The 21941-nt window shown below is 39.9% G+C and overlaps 1 protein-coding gene across 3 annotated transcripts in view; it reads right to left on the reverse strand.

Moving 5' to 3' along the window:
* KLHL5 (kelch like family member 5) overlaps positions 1–21941 on the reverse strand; it is a 50556-nt gene that overhangs the window by 20677 nt on the left and 7938 nt on the right. The window contains exon 1 of one of the 3 annotated variants that reach the window (XM_063135871.1): positions 8568–8977. The exons of the other annotated variants lie outside the window; for them this stretch is intronic. Coding sequence (XP_062991941.1) covers positions 8568–8950 — 383 coding nt within the window. The 5' untranslated portion in view covers positions 8951–8977. Of the gene's footprint in view, positions 1–8567; positions 8978–21941 lie in introns of those variants that run through there. 3 annotated transcript variants of the gene reach the window in all.

Below are 21941 nucleotides of genomic sequence, written 5' to 3' on the forward strand. Positions count from 1 at the left end.
TAGTGTTCTGGTAGGTTCATGTCGGGAAAGGCATTCCGTCAGGTATTGTGGTCCCAAGCCGTGTAAGGCTTTATAGGTTAAAACCAGCACCTTGAATCAAGCTCTGAAACATATAGTAACTGGTTAAAGAACAGAAAACAGAGAGTAGGAATAAATGGTCAATTCTCCCGATGGAGGGAAGTAAATAGTGAGGTCCCACAGGGATTGGTATTGGGACCAATTCTTTTCAACTTGTTCATAAACTTGTTCAATTCTTTTCAACTTGTTCATTTTATCCTGGTTGCGCTTTTTATACTGTATTTCGTAATTGTGTTTTAACCTGTTGGGTGTTTTACTGCGGTTTTAATTTTTGTGAACCGCCCAGAGAGCTTCGGCTATTGGGCGGTATAAAAATGTAATAAATAAATAAATAAATAAATAAATGATCTGGAATTAGGAGTGAGCAGTGAAGTGGCCAAGTTTGCCAATGACACAAAATTATTTAAGGTTGTTAAAACAAAAAGGAATTGTGAAGAGCTCCAAAACGATCTCTCCAAGCTGGGAGAGTGGGCATACAAATGGCAGATGCGGTTCAATGTAAGCAAGTTTAAAGTGATGTATGTTGGGACAAAAAAACCCAACTTCAAGTATAACCTGATGGGATCGGAGCTGGTGGTGACCGAACAAGACAGATATCTTGGGGTTGTGGTGGACAGCTTGATGAAAATGTCAACCCAGTGTGCAGTAGCTGTAAAGAAGGCAAACACCATGTTAGGCATTATAAGAAAAGGAATTGAGAATCAAACTGTCAGTATCATACTGCCTTTATTATTTATTTATTTATATAGCACCATCAATTTTCATGGTGCTGTACAAATGTTTATACAAATCTATGGTGTGACCACACTTAGAATACTGTGTACAGTTCTGGTCACCACACCTAAAAAAATATATTATAGAGCTGGAAAAAGTGCAGAAAAGGGCAACTAAAATTATTAAGAGGCTGGAGCAGCTCCCCTATGAGGGAAGGTTACAACAGCTGGGATTGTTTAGCTTGGAAAAAAAGGAGGCTAAGGAGAAACATGACAGAGGTGTACAAATTATGCATGGTGTGGAGAATGTGGACAGGGAGACATTTTTCTCCCTCTCTCAAAATAAGATCATCCCATGAAGCTGATTGGTGGAAGATTCAGGACAGAGGAAAGGAAGTACTTCTTCATACAGCAAATAGATAAACTATGGAATTCACTACCACAAAATGTAGTGATGGCCACCAATTTGGATGGCTTTAAAAGGGGGATGAAATTCCTGGAGAAGGCTATCAATGGCTACTAGCCCTGATAGTTATGTGCTACCTCCAGTATCTGAGGCAGTAAGCCTGTGAGCAACCGTTGCTGGGGAATATGGGTGGGAGGGTGCTGTTGCACCACGTCCTCATTCTTGGTCCCTGGTTGACAGCTGGTTGGCCACTGTGTGAACAAAGTGCTGGACTAGATGGACCCTCGGTCTGATCCAGCTTGACACTTCTTATGTTCTTAATATTTATATACTGCTCCATATCTAAAATCAATTATTTTGAGAGAGTTGCAAAAATAAGTCAGGATAGCAAGACCGAGGCTCCTTTGCACAAGGATATATTTTACCAATATGTAGATACAGTATGTAAAGCAGACACAATTCTATTGTACATCTATCCAAAAGGACAAGTGTCGTTTTATGAGCTTCAGACATCTCTCTGAAGTCAATTGGACAACCATGCTAATGGACGCTTTGTGCCTGGGAAAGTGGTTAATTGTTCAGCAAAGATGCAATTAATGGTGCTGGCATTTATGTGATCATAATTAGGTTTCAAAATTAACAGCCTATAAAGAAGATGTATAGGTGGAGGGAAGAAGGAAAACAGCAGTGACCTCTAGCTTATCTTCCTGTACCAGGGAGGGCATCTTTTGTCTTTTCCCAGAAGATAAAAAATACCAACACATTGCTTAAAATAAATTAGAGGCAGAAGCCATCCCCCTAATGCCACGAGCTTCAAATAGGTACTAGCTATATGATTGTTGGATGGAAGGACCATCTTCTTCTAAGCAGACATTTGTGCCTTCAATAGCTTCTATCCATACTAGGGGTGTTGAACCTCTTTCAGGCATGGGGCCAAATTCTATTTTGGAGGAGCTCTTGAGGACTGCATTCCAGCGGTGGGCAGAGTCGAAGGAAAAGGGGAGGGGCAAAAACCAAAACCAAAACACCCAGCATATTTTAACTAAAAAAATATACTTAGCAAGTAGCTAAGCCTTAAGAAAGGTATTTGAATCATTTAGGCTGCAGGGTAGGTGGGTGCACAAATGCATGGATACCATCAAATGGTTTGTGGTCAGGGGTGGAAAAGAGGAGAGGGGAATAGCCAGCTGAGGAACACCAGAGAGCCAGGTTGGGACCCCAGATGGGCTGGATTTGAGCCCCAGGGCTGAGATTCTGTATCCCTGATCTATACTTCAAAGAGAGGCCTGATCCTCCTTTTGAGAACCTATGCCAAGTCCAAATTACCCTGCATGCTTAGCTCCTTGTGCCTGGAAGTGCTTCCCAATTTTTTCCACAAGAGAGCAGGACTGAGGTTGACAAGTGAAGCTAAATGACAGGAGGAAAGAAATAGAGAGGCCCTAGAAGGGACTTTCACGCCTCTAAAAGGTTTCTCTGTATATATTTACTTACTCAAGGAAGTAAATTCAGTTTAGTATGTGGAACCTTCCTGAAGATGTTGCCTTCAAAAGGTCTTTCCACAGAGCTGGTGGATCAAACTCCTTCATAGCCACGTGAAAAGGTGGAAATAACTGCAGTTTATGTATTTTATACTTATTGTTGTTTCCCGCCTCGATCAGGATGGAGAGGCGGGTAAGAATTATGGTGATGGTGATGATGACATTCAAACGCTGTTAACATTTGACCAATGCAACTGCGTGTCTGATGTTTTACAAACTGTAAGTGAAAAGAAGTCAATTGCAATAAAGCAAACAACCCACTCCTACTAACTAAAATCCAATACTTTTTTCTTAGTGCTATTATTTGCACTAGAGCTGACCCAGCACCAAGGATGCAATATTCTCTCCCCATACAGTGGAATGCAAGGGCATATTTGTATTCTTGCAGCCTCAAAAGGTACCTGAGTGGACTCTCTGCTTCAACACTGGAGATAAGAGAGAGCTCATTGCCTTCAACCTCACTTTTACCTCCGGGACAGAAAAATACTGAGTTCAATCCTCCATTTCTAAAGTCCTGCTGGCTCACACTGGCCAGCAGAGGAAAATCCTCCTTTTCTCCTAGTGATTCTGCAGTGATTCTCCCATGGTAGCTCCTCTGAAACTACCATGGGAGGGAAAATACCTGATCTAGGATTGTAGATCCAGAAAATCCAAGGCTTCTCCAGATCAGATCAGGACCACCGTGATTCAAATCCTATTGCCAGCGGTAGTGCTATGCCTGCACAGCTTTCCTTGAGTGTAGGAAGGGCTTCAGCAGTTGTGCAGCCCCAGAGGTGGAACTCCTCAGCAGAGGAATACTCCCCCCGCCTGCTGAGAACACTCCCCCATGCCCACTGAGTCATCCAAAGAGGTTAGTATTGCTCCATAAATTGTTTAAAACAAAAAGGTTTATGAATCTCTGAAGTAGCAATAAACAACTTTGAGAAGCTCACAGGCCCACAGACAACACCCAAACATGATTTGTTTCTGAAGGAATGAGCCTTTTTATACTGCTTCCCTTGCCTGCTTTGCAGCAAACCAGTGTGCCATTGCATATGAACAGGCAAACTACTTGGCCCTCAATCAAACACTGTAAACCAGGATGCAAAAGCAAACCAAAGTTTGCCACAAACCAGAAACGAATTAAGCAGAGTCCATGAAAAAGAAAAGGAAAAAGTGTGCAAGCACATTTCCATAGTAACAAAACCAGTTTGGTGTTCTGCAATACGACTGTCACTTTCATATGTGAGGTACAGCTATGCTGATGGTCTTCAATAATGCCCCAGGTGTTACTCACTAGATGCATATATGAACAGTTCATATATGTACAACTGAAAGAGATTTTGACAGGATTTTATTTCCTGTCTACTAGAATTTGACATGGGCTAAGAAATATGGCTGTTTTGATGCAATAAAGTGCTGTGTTCATATAAAAACAGATTTTTACACATAAAACCAGTTAAAGAAAAATAAACTTTTATTATATTCATTCACACAAACCATTCATACTTAATACAGAAATAAGAAAGGCAAGAGATTCTGCTGGCAGAGACCCTGTCCCCTATTTCACCAAAAAGAAAAAAAGTTATTTTAGAGTTGCAAAAGAAGGCAGGAACCTCACCCATTAGGTAAAATTCTCCCATAGGTTTTATGCCAACCCTTTATATAATGCTGTACTTTGTATCCATTATGCTATAAGCTTACTGATTGTTCATTGTAATGTGATCTAGCTTCATTAAAGCCCCTGACTCTAAATCTAAGTGCTTCCCTTCTGAAAATGTCACCACTGACATTTTAACTAATTCCAGAGAAACTCAAAAAATCTCCAACTTCTCCTTAAGCATCCAAGCTCTGTATCTTGGGGTTGGCAACGTATTTTAAAAGGTACATTAACTGCAACTTGTTCTTTTAAACTTCTTTCTTTTCCAAATTACAAATGAATCCGCTACTCCATACAGATACTTCTGACACAACCTAGACCTATTGGACCAATATTTTACCAGGCCTAGTAATTTTTAGTTCTCTTAGTTATCCCATCTTATACTATCTATGCTGCTCTTATATGTGAGAAAAAACCTTATGGCATGTTCATATGGCCATTTGCCCTAAAATAAGCTCAGCTATAATGCCTTATAATTCTTCCATCACTAACAATGACAAGTGAAATATTAGCTTGTGAGTGGGTATAGAAATTTTATTTTCCCAGATGAAAATATTTCAGTTTGAAGCTGACAAGTGTTATGTGCTTGCACTGAGTTGAACCAAGATGCCTAGATCCACTGCAACAATGGAGTTGTTGTATTCATTATATAAAATATCATATTCCTGCTAGAGTATCTTTGAACGTGCAATCCTATGCATGTCTGCTCAAAAGCAAGCCCCATTACATTCAAACGGGTTTACTCCCATGTAATTGTATAACGGATCACAGTTTAAATCTTCTGGAAGAGTGGAAATACAAATAATAAAAAATGTTTTAATTCTATATTTTCATCCTAACATGCTCAGAATATTCATCTCAAAGGACATTCATAGATGTCAGCTGATAAATCACATGTAGTCACAACCTAGTGAATAGCTAAAACTGCCACCATGCCAGTTCATTAAATATACCATTTAATGAAGTCAGTTGTCTTGTGTAAGCACGCTTGAAATCTACTCAATTGTCAAATCCTGCTGATTTGGAGAACAAAGAAGAGAAGAAACACGGTGTGGTCAGAAGAGTTCTTCTGTCTCCTGTGCTGTTTTCCTTGCAACAACAGCAACTAAAGCATTTGTACCCAAGGCAACATTATGCACAAATGTTCCTGAAAAATTATGCCGGAAAAGCATCTTTCTGACAATACACGTTACTTATAAAGCAGAAGCAAATCTGAGAATGTGGCACTGTCTCCCAACACATCTGTAGTAGGGAGACAGTAGGGCACATTGTATATATTCATACAAACGTCATACACACGGGACCCCAAAATGGCTAGGAATTGTAATTCTTCTCACCAGCTGAGCTTAGGGAGGCTTGAAGAACTTGATCTTTTCAAATTCCGATACAAAATTACCTGATCAACACCTGTCAGATTAATATTCACATCAGAACATATCCACTGGATGTCACACTTCCCAAATATTCCATTACAGTTCTTGGCTCAAAAACCATAGAAAATACATTTAGGAGTGCATTTTAAAATGCAAATTTTCATGCAGCTAAAAGAACTGCAGATAAATATGGAAATAGGATGGAGTCGACTTATGGATGAACACGTGAGAAAGTGACATGGAGAAGAAATAGAGTAATTCATCCATCCCTAACTTAGTTCCATACCTGTTCTTAGGCTTTTTTTTTTTTAGGTTTTTACTTTGTATTCTTACTTTGGCTTAGAACATTGCAAATTTAAATACAGAAAGTTCATCATTACAAAACAAAAACATTTCAGTTTTTAAGCATGGTCATGATTGCAACTGTACGCCAAAGTTTTGACAACACATTAGACTGATTTAACCCAGCTCTCACGCTTACTCCAGTTAAGGGAAGCAAGAAAATCTGTTTTAACGCCGTGCATCCATGGTCTACTTTTTGGAGGAAGTGACAATAATGAAATCATCAGTTACTAGTGTGCATCTCCTCTACAAGCACTTGCATCTATGGCAAGCAACACGACAAGTTACAGGTCTACATATAAGGGTGATTTAAATTAAATTATCTCCTGAATGAACATTTAATAGTATCCATTTACTCTATCAGCATAATTTTCTGTATTTGCACGAAAACTCTTGAAATCAGTTTTAGTGTTTTGGAACTGCAGACATTCTCAGTAAGATGAAAGCTGCAAAATGTAGCCTTAGAGCCATAAATTACATTATCATTTTCAAAGGCGATTCTGCCCAACCCCCAATTCTCACTTTTGGATAAAATCTTTGATATCAGAACAGATTTACAATGACACAATCTATACTTTATTTCTCAAGAAAGCTAAGAATGTTAAGCCCTCATCCCAAAGTTTTCTCTTTATTAACAATAACAAAAAACAACAACAAAGGTATGAAGAAAGAAAAATAATCAAAATGTAAAAATATCAATACTGGGTGTTGATATTTTCCCTTCCCTTGTGTACTGATCTTAATGCCAATAGATTTCAAACATGGAGGTGGCATCACAACTGGACAACCCTGAAAAACACCCCAATCAGGCAGGTAATATAAGATGCCAGAATGGAGGAGAAAAATGCTTGCTGGAAGCAGCGCACTCTGGTCAACTCAAATCCAGAACTAGGACCCGAGGAGTTCATTATTCCAGCCAACCACTTCCTCTTCCCTCCCAAGCTTGGCAAAACACTAGTAGAAGTGTTCAATCCTCTAGCTTAGGGGTAAGCAACTTCAGGAGGTCCAGGGGGCATTATTGCCCCCTCTCCCCCTGCAGGGTGCACTCTGCAGTGTGCTACACAACATTATGTTTGTGTGGGCAGGGAATGAATGCCATCACTCCAGCTGTATTAATGTTTAATATTTTTCTTCCCCATTTATTTTGAATACTGTCTTTTTGAAAACTCCAGTCCTCCATAATGCTGATCACCCAGAAACCTAGTCCCTAGGAATATCTTTGCAAGAACGGGATTTTTCTTTACGGCTTTCATTTGACACCTTGAGAATAAATGTGCATAGTATTCAGTAATCACTTTCTACAAATCCCAAACAAATGTTTCTGAAAACCCAAAAATATACTGCGGTTCGCACAGCCTAAGGTGGAGAGTGATTCCAGGCATCTCCATTAAGTATTTGTGCAGTAAAATACACTAAGACTTCCATGAATTAAAAACATTCCATGAATGAAAAACAGTCCAACACTTTGGATTTAAAAATACGATTTAGCTTCCACATGACAATTCTTAACGCACATGTTAAAAAAATCAAATGCCATGGATTTCCCCCCACCCGCCTTTGTACAATACAGTGTTTTCCATGTGATAAAAGAATAAACCAGGCTGACTATGGGATTGATCCATCAGCAACCAGTTTTATCAATATACAAAACTGCAAAGTGCATAGCAGCACAATCAGATTTAGAGGAAGCTCATTTGCTACTTAAGTTTCAAAGAGAAATAAAAGTACTACCTTTGTAGCACATATTTGAATGAAATAAAGATAGAAGGAAAACTTGACCTTGCTTTAAAAACAGTAAAGAGAAAAATGGTAATAAAGTTCTACCAGAATACAAACGCATTAGGACAACATAAGACTTACAGTGCAGTTCTATATATCTACTCAGATGTAAACCCTATTGAGTTCAATGTGACTTACTCCCAGAGAAGTGTGCATACGCTTGCAGCCTCAGCCCTCTGCCCCACAAATGCCTAAATATTTAAATGGCATAGTATTATAGCAATACATGATGTTAAATACATGACACAGGCAACCCAAGCTATCTATTCTTTATAGTATGGTTTCATTTATTTTGCTTCGTAGGTTCTCAAACAAACCTTAGATTTTATTCCTGCTCTTTGGATACAAGCAGCAATAGACATAAAATTAGGTCAATGCATTAAAATACAGCTAATATCTAGAGACCGATTGCTAAAGTATCTGAGTTTCTTTCCTAGTTCCTCACCCCTTCAGAGTCTTGAAAATGTAGGAGTTACAGAAAGCAATTTCATTTCCATTCTCTTCAAGGATTACTTTAGATACAGGTCAGCAATAATGCTCAAAGCCACATTTTTAAGGCTGTACTCAGTTTTCCACTGCTTTGGCTGCAGCACAGCTATCAGTATTTTTACAACGCTGCAATGGAAATGTTCCCCCATCCCCATTTTATGCATAAAAATATACAGCACACTTCATTTTTTACAAAAAGAAAGCGACAACCTGCATGAACTGCTGTCGGATACATTTTCTTCTTCACTGGCTCCATCATCGGCATCTGGTCTGTCAAGCCAGTGCACTCCTCCACAATCTTCTGTGGTGAACTCAAAGGTAGGCACTTCAGAGCCAGATGCCATTGGCCAAGACGGTGAATTCTGGAAACCCTGCTGGTTGGACCCTTGCAAACCAATTGATTGAAAAGGTAGCGGTAGGTTGCCTGGATCTAAAAACTTTATCCCATCAGTAGATGCATTATGCTCTCCGTCCCAGAAGCTTCCTGCCTGGCAGTCGACGCTAGGATTAGGAGTAGATTGCTGGTGACCAAACCACCTCCATCTGATTTTTAAAATCTGCTTCACGTCAAACTCTTTACGAGAGCCAGACATCTTCAGCGAGAGCAAGTTATCGTCTAGGCAACGGGGCAAGGAGCAGCGCACATAAAGAAGATTTGTGCATCCAACCAGGGCAGGAGAAACACATGGTCTGCCTGTTTATGGCTAGCTGACGGTTGTTGGTTTTCAGAGTGGGTGAGAGAAAATATTATTGCATTTAAATATGCAATAGGATTTTTAGAAAGCTCTCTTATCTAAACAAGTGGCAAAGAAAACAATTCAAAGAAAATAATTATCAGAGAAAGCTGACTTGCTTCTTTCATCAAGAACACTATTCAGCTACATTACAGTACACAGTATTTGCTCTTGCTTGTCTGTCTCCTCATGCTTTTTCCATTAACTTCTACTAGCACTAACAGCTTTCATTAAAGCATTTTCAGAGGATGACCACAATATCCTTTTCTTAAACCACAAAATGACAAAGAACACGATTCCTCTTAAGCTCTGTTACTTGCTTATCCTGTTAACCCCTTCCTTACAAATATCAAGGGGGAGGTAGAGAAAAGAACCAGCACTATTTTAAAAGCCAGTGAAAGCATTATCTGTGATAAAAACTACAGGCTTTTTCATCTCTGTTATGTTACTTGAAACAAAATAAAGCTTCTTTTAGAAGACAGAAGCCAAAAAGGAGCACAAACCTGACAATATTAATGTAAGGGCCTTTCTACATACGGCATTTATTGTGCGGCCCTGATTCTTTACTCATAGTAGTTTGTAAGTCATTTACACAACATTGTCATCCTCCAGGGCCTCTCCTGTGCTTTGCAACTATTTTAGCAGGGTCTTCCCCCGAAACAAGGAAAGTTTGGTATATCCCGAATGGAGGCATGAAACCATCCATGTATTTCTGCAATTTCGTTAGACCACAGCGCCAGTTAGTGGTTGTGTGATGGACCATATGGAAAGGCAGAGAAAGAAAAACACTGGGCAGAAAAGCATGTAAAGAGTGCCAAATCTTAATCTCAGAAACAATCCAGAAACAGAAGTCTCGGTAAAGTGGCAGGCTAAAAGGCTCATGTAGAAAAGCTCTAAGTTAACAGTAAAGCAAGTGAGGAACAAGAAGGGGGGAAAGAATTTGAAGAACATATTGCTAAAAATTACAAAGGCAACCAATAAGACATTCAAATATACCAGAAGCAGAACACCAATCAGGAAGGGAAGTTAAGAATATTAAAGTGCAACCCTATCCAAATTGACTCAAAGTTCAATGGGTCTTATTCCCAGGTAAGAGAGTACAGGATAGATGACAAAGGGTGAAACAATCACTAGCAGAGGATAGGGATCTTGCAGAGCAGGTGAGTGATTTATTTGCATAAAAGTCTTCACTGTGGAAGGTTTTGGACAGATAACATGTCAGAACTGCCCTTCCCCACAGAGAACATCTGAATAACTAAGTCAAATAGAGGTGACAAGCAATTACGTTTGAGGTCTAATTGACAAATTACATTGTCACCAATAAAACCAAATGGCAAGAGACTCAGGACAGAGAAAAGTACTTCTTCATACAAAACATCAGTTATAGCAGTCTTCTCTCACCTGCTGCATGCCAGATGTTTTGGACTTCTGCTCCCAGCATTCCTGACATTTGGCTTTACTGGCTGGGGCTAATGGGAGTGGAAGTCCAAAACACCTGGAGGGCACCTGGTTGGGAAAGGCTGAATTATAGAATTCACTGCCATAAGATCTGATGACCAGCAGCTTAGAAGACTTTAAAAGGAGAATAAGACACATCCATGAAAGAGAGGGCCTATCAATGGTTTTTAATTGATTGCTAAACAGAACCTCTAGTTTCACAGGAAGTATAACACTGAATACGAATTATGATTTGAGTTTTGATATGCTGTACTGCTGCTCAGGATGCCTACACTCATCCCACTTTAATCTCAAGTGGTTTCGCAGGTTTCAGTATTGTTTAAAAACAAAACAAAACTGCAAGTTAAACAAAAGCCTGTTTAACTAAGAATGATAATAGGACAAAAGGTATGTATACTATGTATATACACACCATTGGCAGTCTCTAAATACTTCTGTCCTTAATTATGACTTGTGAAGAATTTCTTAGTTTTAACAATTTAACAACATAATGTGCATGCCCTTACTTAACTTAGTAAAAGTGAACAAAATTTCCTTCCTATTAACATAATAAGTTTATAGATAGCCAGAGGTGGTGGTAGTGGGAGAACAAACTTGGAGGTGGCTCTTATGTGCCACAGGGAAATTACACTGTGGGCAGATGAATTAGTAGCTTTTGTAGAATTACTTACTTGGTTGAGTAAGCTGTCTTGGAAATGAGAATAGATTATTAACTGACTAGGCTGCCAACAGGAAATTTTCAGCCAAGCATGAATGTTGATTTTTAAATATTTATTTAGTGCCTCTGTACTAATACATATCTTTTTATTCCATTTTCAAGGGCCTGTTCTCCTTCTCATTCCAGGCAGCTATTTTCACAACACATGCGATGGTCAAAGATTAGGCAGCAGGTAACGGTTGGTCAATTTACAATAAACAGCTGATATACCAAGCATGTTAAGTCTCCTCAGCACTTTCAAGAGGAGAACTCCTTTTAGGATGATTTTCTTTTTTCAACAGCAGCTGCTGCACTGGTATATGGGGGAGGTAATTACCAGGGGGGATGGTGGGTATTATTACAACGCCAATATTACAAAGTAGCACAGCTGCATCAATGACCTTACCAACAACACCTATGCCATGCAACAAGGGACAGGTCACCTTCACATGTAAACTCAGAGGCCATCAACAAACCCCTTCAGTGGCAGAATGTAACACAAACATGTTGCACAGTGAATCCACAGCAGAGGTGGTTAACCTCTTTCAGTCTCAGGGCTGAATTCAATTTTGGAGAAGTGCTCAAGGGCAGCATTCCAGTGATGGGCACGGCTAAAGGCAAAAGGAATGGGGTCAATTTTTTTAAAAAACCCCCAGCATATTGTAGCTTAAAGCTCTTAGTGCCAATAACCAAGCCTTAGAAGAGACATTGAAACCTTTTAGAGCGGGGGAGAAAAACTCTTTGCCATCAAGGCTATAAGCGACTTCCCAGGCGTTGATGGGGTGCCTTTGCGGGCTCTGTCTGTCTGAGACCCAGAGGGAGGGAGACAGACAGGGGCTGGGAGTATCGATACATCTTGTAATGCTGATGTATCGATACATGTTGAGGCAGAAGCCATAACAGACCTTGGGGTGTCAACCACCGCTAGTGCTGTTACACAGCTCAGCCTGCAGTTTATCTGCCCTATGTCAACTTGTTTGTTTGGAGACGGCTTGGCAATTTGGACAAGCTTCCATCTTGTGTCCTTCCCCAAGACAAAGGACACAAAGGTTGGGTCCATCTGATGGTGGCAATTTGCCCCTGCAACGGGTGCACTTTTTAAAGAGGGCCCTGACAGCCATATGCTCTTGAAATTTTTTTTTACGACTTAAGAAATCAAAGAAAACAGGTAAGAGAAGTTTGTTTGGTTTTAAATGAGAAAGAAGAAATTTTGGAGAAGTTTTGAAGAAAAGAATATGCTCAGCTATATGTGTTTTACAAATGAAGACGTTCCCGGTAATGCAGCCGCAATGGCGGTCGAAGAACTGAGGGATTTGGGCGGGAATCCTCCTAGACATGCACAGTAGACTAGTGGGGGAAGGTTCCCGCCAAAAGTCTCAGTTATGGAAAATTCCTGAATTGAAGCTCCATGCAGAAGCAGAGCCCATATGTGTGATGCACAGAGACCATGATGAAGAACCAGTGGTGGCTGTAACAAAAGGGGTGAGGGCAAAATTTAAAAAAGCCCCCAGAATATTGAATCTTAAAGCTCTTAAAACCAGTAACAATGCCTTAGGAGAATCATTTCTACCTTTAAGAATGGGGGTGGGGAAATGCACAACAGCTGAGAAACCACCAAACAATAGGTGGTTGGGCGACAGAGATTGGGGGAAGGGGGCATGGCTTTACTGAGAATTCCGGAAGGCCAGACTGGGAACTCAAAAGGGCTGGAATGGCCCCTGGGCCGGAGGTTTCCCACCCCTGTTGTACATGGTAGCGAGAAGAGTCTTGTGGTGCCTTCAGCTTTCATGGGTACTTGTACAGAGTGCAAATGAGGGTGTTATCAGTGCAACAAGTCCTGTGCTGATGTCTGGAAACTAGGAAGTGTCCAATGTGTGCCTGACTACTACAGCAAGCCATGAGCATTCACTCCATTATTGGTAGGGCATGCGAAAGTTCTGCAACTTTAGTTGCTGCATAATTCAGCTTGAATTATAATTCAGTTTTCACTTGTGAAAACAAGCCACCTCTATGAGCTCTGACTTCCATTGGGTGGCCACTGCAGCTTTCCTACTCTCAATCCAAGGTGGTGACATTGGATCGCATTGATATGAGTGTCATTTCACACATAGCAGACAACTCATCTCATCTTAGGCTAAAGGCTTGCAGATTCTCTCAACAGTCCTATGCCATATTATCAGTTTTAGCTGGGCTTGATGCACAGTACCCTTAGCCTTTGGGTCAGCTGTTCCCTGCTTTTTCTCTTCAACCCACACTGTCTGAATTCTCACAATATTATAGCTATTTTTTAACTTTGCATTCTGTAATCAAAGACACAATCATGTAGATATGAGAGCACGAAGACTTTATTTACATCTTCTGAACCTGCCGTAAATAACTGTAATTTATAAAATATCAGAACATGTAATTGCACTAGGAATTTGAACAGCTAATCAATTCAAGATTCAACAACTCCAGGCATATTTTCTCTAGTTTTAAGTAGAATTTATTTTCCTTTCTAAACGCTTTATACCCCCATATTTGTTTCCAAGTAAGCAGAATACTGAAACAGAATACTGTTTTTTATTCACATTAATTTTACATGGGCCAAAAGCAGGGATTTCCCATGTTGCACTGGGTTTCCAGAGGCAGCGGACTAAATTGATTAAATTAGAGCTGCCAACTGAGCGCTCTACTTTTGCTCAGCGCATGCTGGTTCGAAAGATAAGACAGCAGAACAACTTGCAATGTAATTAATCATCATTTTTCAACATATGCAGCTCCTGAATAATAAGCAGGGAGGGGGGGAGGCTTCACATCAAAGCAGAATCCTGAATTTGATAGAAGGTGTGGAGTTCAATAATAATAAAAAAAAACCCCACACAATACAACATATTTTAGGATACTGAGATTCCATCCACACAACAAATTTTAACACAACATCCAAATGTGCTCTCAAACAATCACCATGGGCTAATGTTGCCAAAAATCTGAACATTGTGTAAGCGGGGGGGAGGAGTGAAAGACTAACAAATTTTTACTCAGCTACATGAAGAATATCCTATTCATGAACAGCTGAGAAAAGATTCACAAGATTTCGTCTGCCCAATAGCAGTAACCTGAATAAGCCCTACTCAGCTACATACTTCTGATTACTGAAATGTGACGTAATGGCTGGAGTGTTGGACTAGGAGTCAGGAGATCTGGTTTCTAGTCCCTACTCGGCCATGGAAACCCACTGGGTGACTTTTGGCTGGTCACAGACTCTCAGCAAAACCTACCTCACAGGGTTATTGTGACGATAAATTGAGAGGAAAATTATGTATGTTACATTTAATTCCTTGAGGAAAAAAGGTGGGACATAAATGTAATAAATAAAAATAAGCTGTAGCTCATAGGGTTCCTACATGGTTAAAATAAAATAAAAATAATTGAGCCTTTGACTTTATTTTTTAAAATTTGTTGTTATGGTCTTTGTTTTTTATGACCATGTTCCACTGCTGTTTTTTTATTAAGTTAGTGTTAACTTTTTGCTGTGATTTACACTTTTATTTATAAGCCACCTTGTATTTGATTTCATCACAGAAAGATTAAAATATAAAATGAATGAATGAGATGTGAAGAACACTACCAGGATCAAATTCCAAGTGAGTTTATTAATCACATAATCACCACCTCATTTTGAAAAAACAACAACCAGTGTTGATCTATGTGATTCCAACATGACTGAATTCCTTCAAGTATACTGAAGCATCTTTCACATGGTACCTAATGAAACAGTATTTACTAGCAACTAACCCATTTTGTTTCCTGTTTCTAGTTACTTCCACATGCATCCATTTCCCTGTATGGCCATTCAGGAATGATGGGAGGACAACACAAACTGAAAGACTCTGCATCAAGCAGTCAACCCACCTTGAGAGCTGCAAAGCAATCCATTATAAAGCAATCTTTTCCACTTAAGAGTGTGCAGAGGAAGACGAACGAAAAGCAATTTTGTCTATCAACTAATTACAACAACATGCATGCACGATGTTTTCCTCACATTCCCATCCTTTCCCTGGAAATACGTCCAGAGCAGAACCCCTGCCAATTATTACAACAGAAGAGCCAATGTTCTGTGAGAGGCTTTGCAGTCCTCATTCATCTTCGCTGTCACAACAGGTGCATTCTTCAATACAGTCCACAACAGTGACTCCAGCTTTTCTTGGGTAATTTGACCAAACAGGCCTCTCTTGACTGTTAGGAAGAAAGGGGATAAGGTACAGCCAGGGAGTGCGCATGAACAGAATACTCCCCAAAATCGTCTGTGCCATCAGCTTGGTCAGAACTGGCTGGACCCCATGCCAAGTGAAAGTCAAAAATGTAAAATTGGCTTTTGGTCTGTAGGCCCTTTAATGGGCTGGGCAACTGCAATTTACTGCCCTGCTGTAACCAGAAAGGAACAAATGATGTCTACATACTTAGCTTCTAGTTTGGGTATATACTACCTCCTGGGCTCCGGCTTGTTTCTGGTATCCAGTCTGTTCCTTTTCTGCTTCTTTCTTTGTGAAGTGACCCACACCACCTCCCAATTCCCACTGACAGTTCCTACAGATTACAACTCTGACCATACTGCAAGGCTATTCCGATATTTACATTTCCCCCATGATGGCCTCAGTTCTCAAAGTGCTTTGGTTTGAGCATGCATAAAGGAAGCAACATGAAACTTGTGGTCAAGAAAAGTCTTACAGATGATGCAAACCAACCAAATCAACACTGTCTAACATTTGTTTGATTTGTACCCTGGCTTTCTACCAAGAAAATAACACTCAAGTGCATTCTAAATTATGTGCAGGCTATGCTTCCTTGCAGTGATAACACGGTAGCCACTTTGGGGGCAGTATTAGCTGCTCCACAGCTCAATGGCTACCGTCTTGTCGTGGAAAGACATTGAAGCATACCATGAATCTTTGTATCTGGCTCTTCTGTGTGTCATCTGCATCCTTCCATTGCCAGGACTGGCACCACAGTATTCAGCCATAGTGTTTTTATCTTTACAATACAATGAATACTTCAAAGCATTCTCTTTGAAAGCAGAACACACTCACCCTAATAACTTTGAGGGCAAGGCCACAGGACCATTTCTTGCTTTCAATCCATGCTGACTTTTGGTCACCAGATCACACTGACCCATTCCACTGAAAGTACTTCCCAAAGCAGGTCACCATCCAATTTCACTTTTGTTTTTTAAAAGCATTTTTGCGGGGGAGTTTGGGAGCAGTGAATATGCAGTATTTTTTGCCAAAGCGAAACAAAGCACAACTCTCCACTGGTGTACTTGCATGACTCTGTTATATCACAGTGTGACCTCGAAGTTATGTAGCAGAAAGGCAAGAAAGGAAAAGCTCCTAGTGTAAAGATCCGACCTTAATTCTGCAATGAAAGTAGAAGTCACACTGGGTTAAACAGCCTCAACTAGAAAAGCTCTGACATGGCAATCTAATAATAATAATAATGATGATGATGATGATGATGGATCAAGGCAGGGAACAACATCAAATACAAAAATACTATAAAATATATAAAACTGATTAAAAACATATAAAACTAATGCATTATTAAAGTAACAGCCGGGCATCTTAAAATTCTATTGGGTAGGCCTGCCGGAAGAGAACAGTCTTTACAGCTTTTTTAAATTCAGAAAGACTGTTAAGTTGGCGAATCTCTCCCAGCAGGCCATTCCACAGTCTGGAAGTGGCAGAAGAGAAGGTCCTCTGGATAATGGTTGTCAGCCTAGTTTTGGCTGACTGAAGTAAATTCTTCCCAGAGGACCTGAGTGTGTGGGGCGGATTGTACGAGAGAAAGCAATCCTGCAGGTAACCTGGACCCAAACCATGTAGGGCTTTAGAGGTAATAACCAACACTTTATACTTCACCTGGAAACTAATTGGCAGCCAGTGAAGTGATTTTAAAATTGTATGTGTCTATTCAGATGTAAGTCCCACTGAATTTCCAGTTACCAAGCTGTTCTGTGGCTCTGTTCAGGCCTTCTGACCGAACAAATCAGCACACCAAAGCACGCAGAAGGAAGGGGGTGCATATACTAGCCATGCCTCCTCCACTCTCACCCTTCAAGCCTTCAGGGGGTAGATTGGAAAGAGATTCAAAGCGCATTTCGCTGCATGTGCTTAGAAGCTTCCCTGCAATGAAGAAACTTGATACTGCAGTTCTAGGGCGACGTCTATGCATGTTGAGGTGAGGGACCTGGGCCCAAGGGGTTATTGGGATGGAGGCAGCATCGGGGTGGGTTCTAAACCATCCTTCCCCCAACCTGGTGCCCTCCAGGTGTGTTGGACTGCAACTCCCATCATTCTCTACCAGCATTAGAATGAGATGCCCTACATACTTTGTGCCCTCACGTGTTCAAAACTGGATCTCCTTCAGAATCATAACTGACTTTCACTTTTGTTCGTCAAAAGAAGCTTAAAGTACTGCACAATTTGCTTATTAGTACTGTTTAAAATGAAGGTTTGAAAGGAAAGATAACAAATCCTTTTGAGATTGAGAGGAAAAGAAACAAGGTTTGAATGTATCAAGACAGTACCTTAACCTATTTTATTTGGCAACTATGACCAACTCACTACGCAAAATACAATAAGAGCTACCATTGATTTTTTTCCAGCATGTACTTAAATTATGTGCCAAAAGTACACTTTAGATCTTAAAGCAGCAGTATGGGAGTTGCTTCTTTATGGCTTTACCTCATGCTGCTGCTGTAATGCTTAAGGCAAGGATATACAGCCTGCTGCATCTCCCAGATACCCCAACATCCACCATGAATTCCCCCATCCCAGCTAGCAGTGAGGAAAGCATGATCTGAGAGGGTTCCCATCTTAATTTTAAATAGATAAATACAAATAATTTTAAATAGATAAAGATTTGTATCAAGACTACTGGGGTGAGCATGTGTGTATGCATATACATGTACATGTGGACTACAAGCCGGCATCACATGTAGCCCGCAGGGCCGAAAAGCTTCTGCACTGTGGTTTAAGGGGTTAGCACCACATGGATGGAGCCAATTGCAAGGGTCCTTCCCAAACAGTAGTGGCCAGCCAGGATTGGAGAAATGGTTAGACAGGAAGGACCCTTGATTGGCCCACCCACTTGGGGCTGGGCCCGTGTCTGTCAGATGAAGGTAAGTGCCTTCTGTATTGCCACTGTAAGGTCTAAAGGTTAAACTGTAAGGTTAAACTCACTGGCACATTGTTTTAACTGTTTTAACTGCATCTATTGCTTTTAAATTATATATTGTTTTAACTTGGATTATAGTTTAATTTGTTTTTAACTGTGTATATTTATTGTTTTATACTGTATGTTTTTATCTGTACGCCGCCCTGAGATCTTAGTGATATAGGGCGGGATATAAATATTTTAAATAAATAAATAAATAAAAAGCCACCCCAATTCTATTACTGATTGGATGCAATGGCGCAGCTTCTGTGGCAAGGGTTATTCATTTAAAATGTGGAAGCAACAATCCTTAGAATTACACTGCATTTATGCAAATGATATTAAACTTTTCTACGCCAGTAATTGAAATGCAAATTGAGAACTGCTCACCCATTTAAAAAGATTCTCTTTGAACAACCTCTATACCTATTCCTGGCTCCTGTATCACTCAGCTGTGTGATCTGTTCATTTGCATACCTAGCTGTGCAAAGTTACACAGACATTACATTGGAGAAACTATTACAGACAACCTTCAGAGGAATAGCTTGCTCTGAAGCAAGGCATTTACTCCTAAAATAAGATGAAGCCCGCTGCCAATAGACAACAATGGAAGCTTCTACTACTACAGTATTGGCATGGCTTTAACCATGAGAAAAATCCAATGACTAACATGGGTTGTACTTGAGGGTCAAACCAGAGTACAAAACCTACACATTGTACAGCATACTCCATCTGTGCAGATACATATCTTAGCCATTCTTTTTATATTATAAAGTTTATAATATATGCAAGGAACAATCAGGAAAAGATTGCTTCTCACTTATATTTTAAAAGTGACAAATGGCTGAAGACATAGATGTATACAGATCAAATATGATAAAATAGCATACATATAGTATCATTCCCAAATCTCATTCAAAGAGGCCACAGGTAGATTCCTTTACCTATATTAGTATCCATATATTCCCAGAGTGCAGGCTTTATAATGAAAGGAGAAGACACCTAGGCCGGGGAGCTTCTGCCATCAGCCTTCCATCAGCCTGAGAGAATTATATTCTGAGGGTTTTTGGTAACATTTGCTTGTTTTAGCCTTTAAAACCTGTAACTTATTATTATTGTGATATTGTTGATTAGTATATTGTTAAATATTGTTGTTTTAATTTTTGTAAACCGCCCAGAGAGCTTCGGCTATTGGGCGGTATAAAAAATGCAATAAATGAAATGAAATGAAACCACCTTGGGTGCCTTGGCAAAAAGGCAGCATAGAATTGTATTGATGATGATGATGATGATGATGATGATGATGATGGGTATTGTCCTTGGGGTGAACAGTCAAAATTTCAAGATCAAATAAATTGGTTCAGATATTTTAATCATTCAGACAAGCAACTGTAAATGAACATGTTGACTAATTGCAACTGAAAACCTGTGAAAATTCATCTTTTTCTTGCTTTCTCAATACTGTAACACCAATACTTCCCTTTTTTCTGTAAAACTGTATGGAAAAAGAAATTACTATTGAGAATGCAGGAAGTGTTTAAATTACACCTCCCAAATATGTACACATACTACAGGACAGATGAAATGGAAGTGTTTTATTATGTTTCTAAACAATTCCAGCGATACAACAGCCCAGACTGCCCCTCTACAGCTTTAAAATATACTGCACACAAAAGAATGTGCATTTGTAATATGAACCTGCCAATCCTAATCATGTGCACTTGTTTAGGAGTCCCTGCAAATATAATGTCATAATTTGTGGCAATGCATTAGTGTAGCAGTCAGTGTATATCCATCGTAAGCATTCATTTACTGACTCAACAAGTTTTAGGATGAGGCCATTAACTTGTAAAACACTGCTAAGTATAGCATGCCAATCTCATTAATTCATGGAAGACATTAATTGTTCCAAACCAAGGCTGGCATTTAAATAATCTTGTGGCAAGGAGACTTTGGACTTGCATTTTTCAGAACAGCAGCACCCTTTTCTGAATTGCAAAGCTCTTGAAACCAGGTTTAAAAACTACACAAAAATAATTTGGTTTTCTGGTTCCTTCTGGGATTGCAGCAAACCACAAATTTGCAGCAAACCACAATAAAACTGACAACCTATGGGTTCGTACTTGCCCTTCAAACAAAGTTTAGATCCTTGTTTGCAGGGCAAGCACAGGCCATGGTTTGGCAGTCTGGATGGGTTTGCTACCAAAATGGTGGGGTATAAATGAAATAAATAAAAATAAATAAATAATGCATGTTTATCTAGGAAAAAGCCCCATTGAACACTATGGGCTTACTGCTGAATAAACAAACATTGGAGTGAGCTGCAAACTATCAATAAGGGTTTGGTATTACAACAACTGCAGCAGCAGCAGCAACAAAAGCAGTTCACTGGTCCGAAAAGCTTGTTTTTGTTTGGGTTGACTACATGTCAAAGCAATACATTAACGGCAAAACAAAGGTCTGAAGCCCATTAATATCTATTGTCTTGAATTTAATATAAGAGATCACACTGTTATTGGTTATGTAGTACATTTAATATGAGAAAATACTTTACAATTATAATCTGTACCCAATGGTTACCCATGCACTATTTTTCAGAAACTTGGTTTCCATCCTAATTCTTATTAGCTTAGCTTTGTAGAACACTATTATATAAAAACAAATGCCCAGGAGATATACTCTAAATGAGCTTTCTCTATTGGAGCTTGGCTGCAATGCAGTTTTTCTTGACTATTGGTATTAGCACTGTTAACAGAATTTTGAGAAAGCCTTTGATTGCCATCAGAAGAGAGATCCATCCTGCAGAAGACATTATACTCCTAGTAAATTTTTAAGAACTCATGATCTCTAGTATCTGCCAAACAGATATTTCAACACCCACCTTTGCCAAGAAGCCACTGGCACAACTCCTTAGTCCCAATACCCTACTTAACTAAGTGCAACAACTGCACATTCTACCCTGTCTACCGCTGCTTGTATTTCACTTCCCTTCTTCTATTCTATTCTTCTATTGTCGTTTTTTTTTTCTATGCCTTTTCCTAAGCTTAATAGGAAGGTTATTCTATTAAGGGGTCCCTTTCATGAGCACTCTTCTCTCTGTCCTTCTGGGCAAGGAAGGCTCAAGGAGAGTCCACCAGAGCATGAAATGTGGGCAAGGGCCATAGGTTGCCCATTTTTGTTCTATACTGTAAGCCCCTCAGGTAAGCCTGCCCTCTCTTACTTCTATTTGTACATTAGCAAAAGGACCTGGCTTCGCACAAGCTGGAATAACTCTTAGTTTGATACAGTGGCTTCAAGCATATTTATACAGCTGTCAGAGTTGGACACATTGTACCACCCTGTCTGAGTGAAGCCATGGGAGGGTTCTGTCCTATCTACTCCCTAAGGGGGAGGGTTGTCCCATAGCAGGGAAAGGCATCAGGCCTATAATGCCTTCTGCTCAGTCTACTAATCTTCCCTGGTGTTCCTTTACTATGCACATCCCTAGGGTCCCCTTAGCAT

This window comes from Elgaria multicarinata, chromosome 10 (genome assembly GCF_023053635.1).
Source record: "Elgaria multicarinata webbii isolate HBS135686 ecotype San Diego chromosome 10, rElgMul1.1.pri, whole genome shotgun sequence".
Taxonomy (NCBI): domain Eukaryota; kingdom Metazoa; phylum Chordata; class Lepidosauria; order Squamata; family Anguidae; genus Elgaria; species Elgaria multicarinata.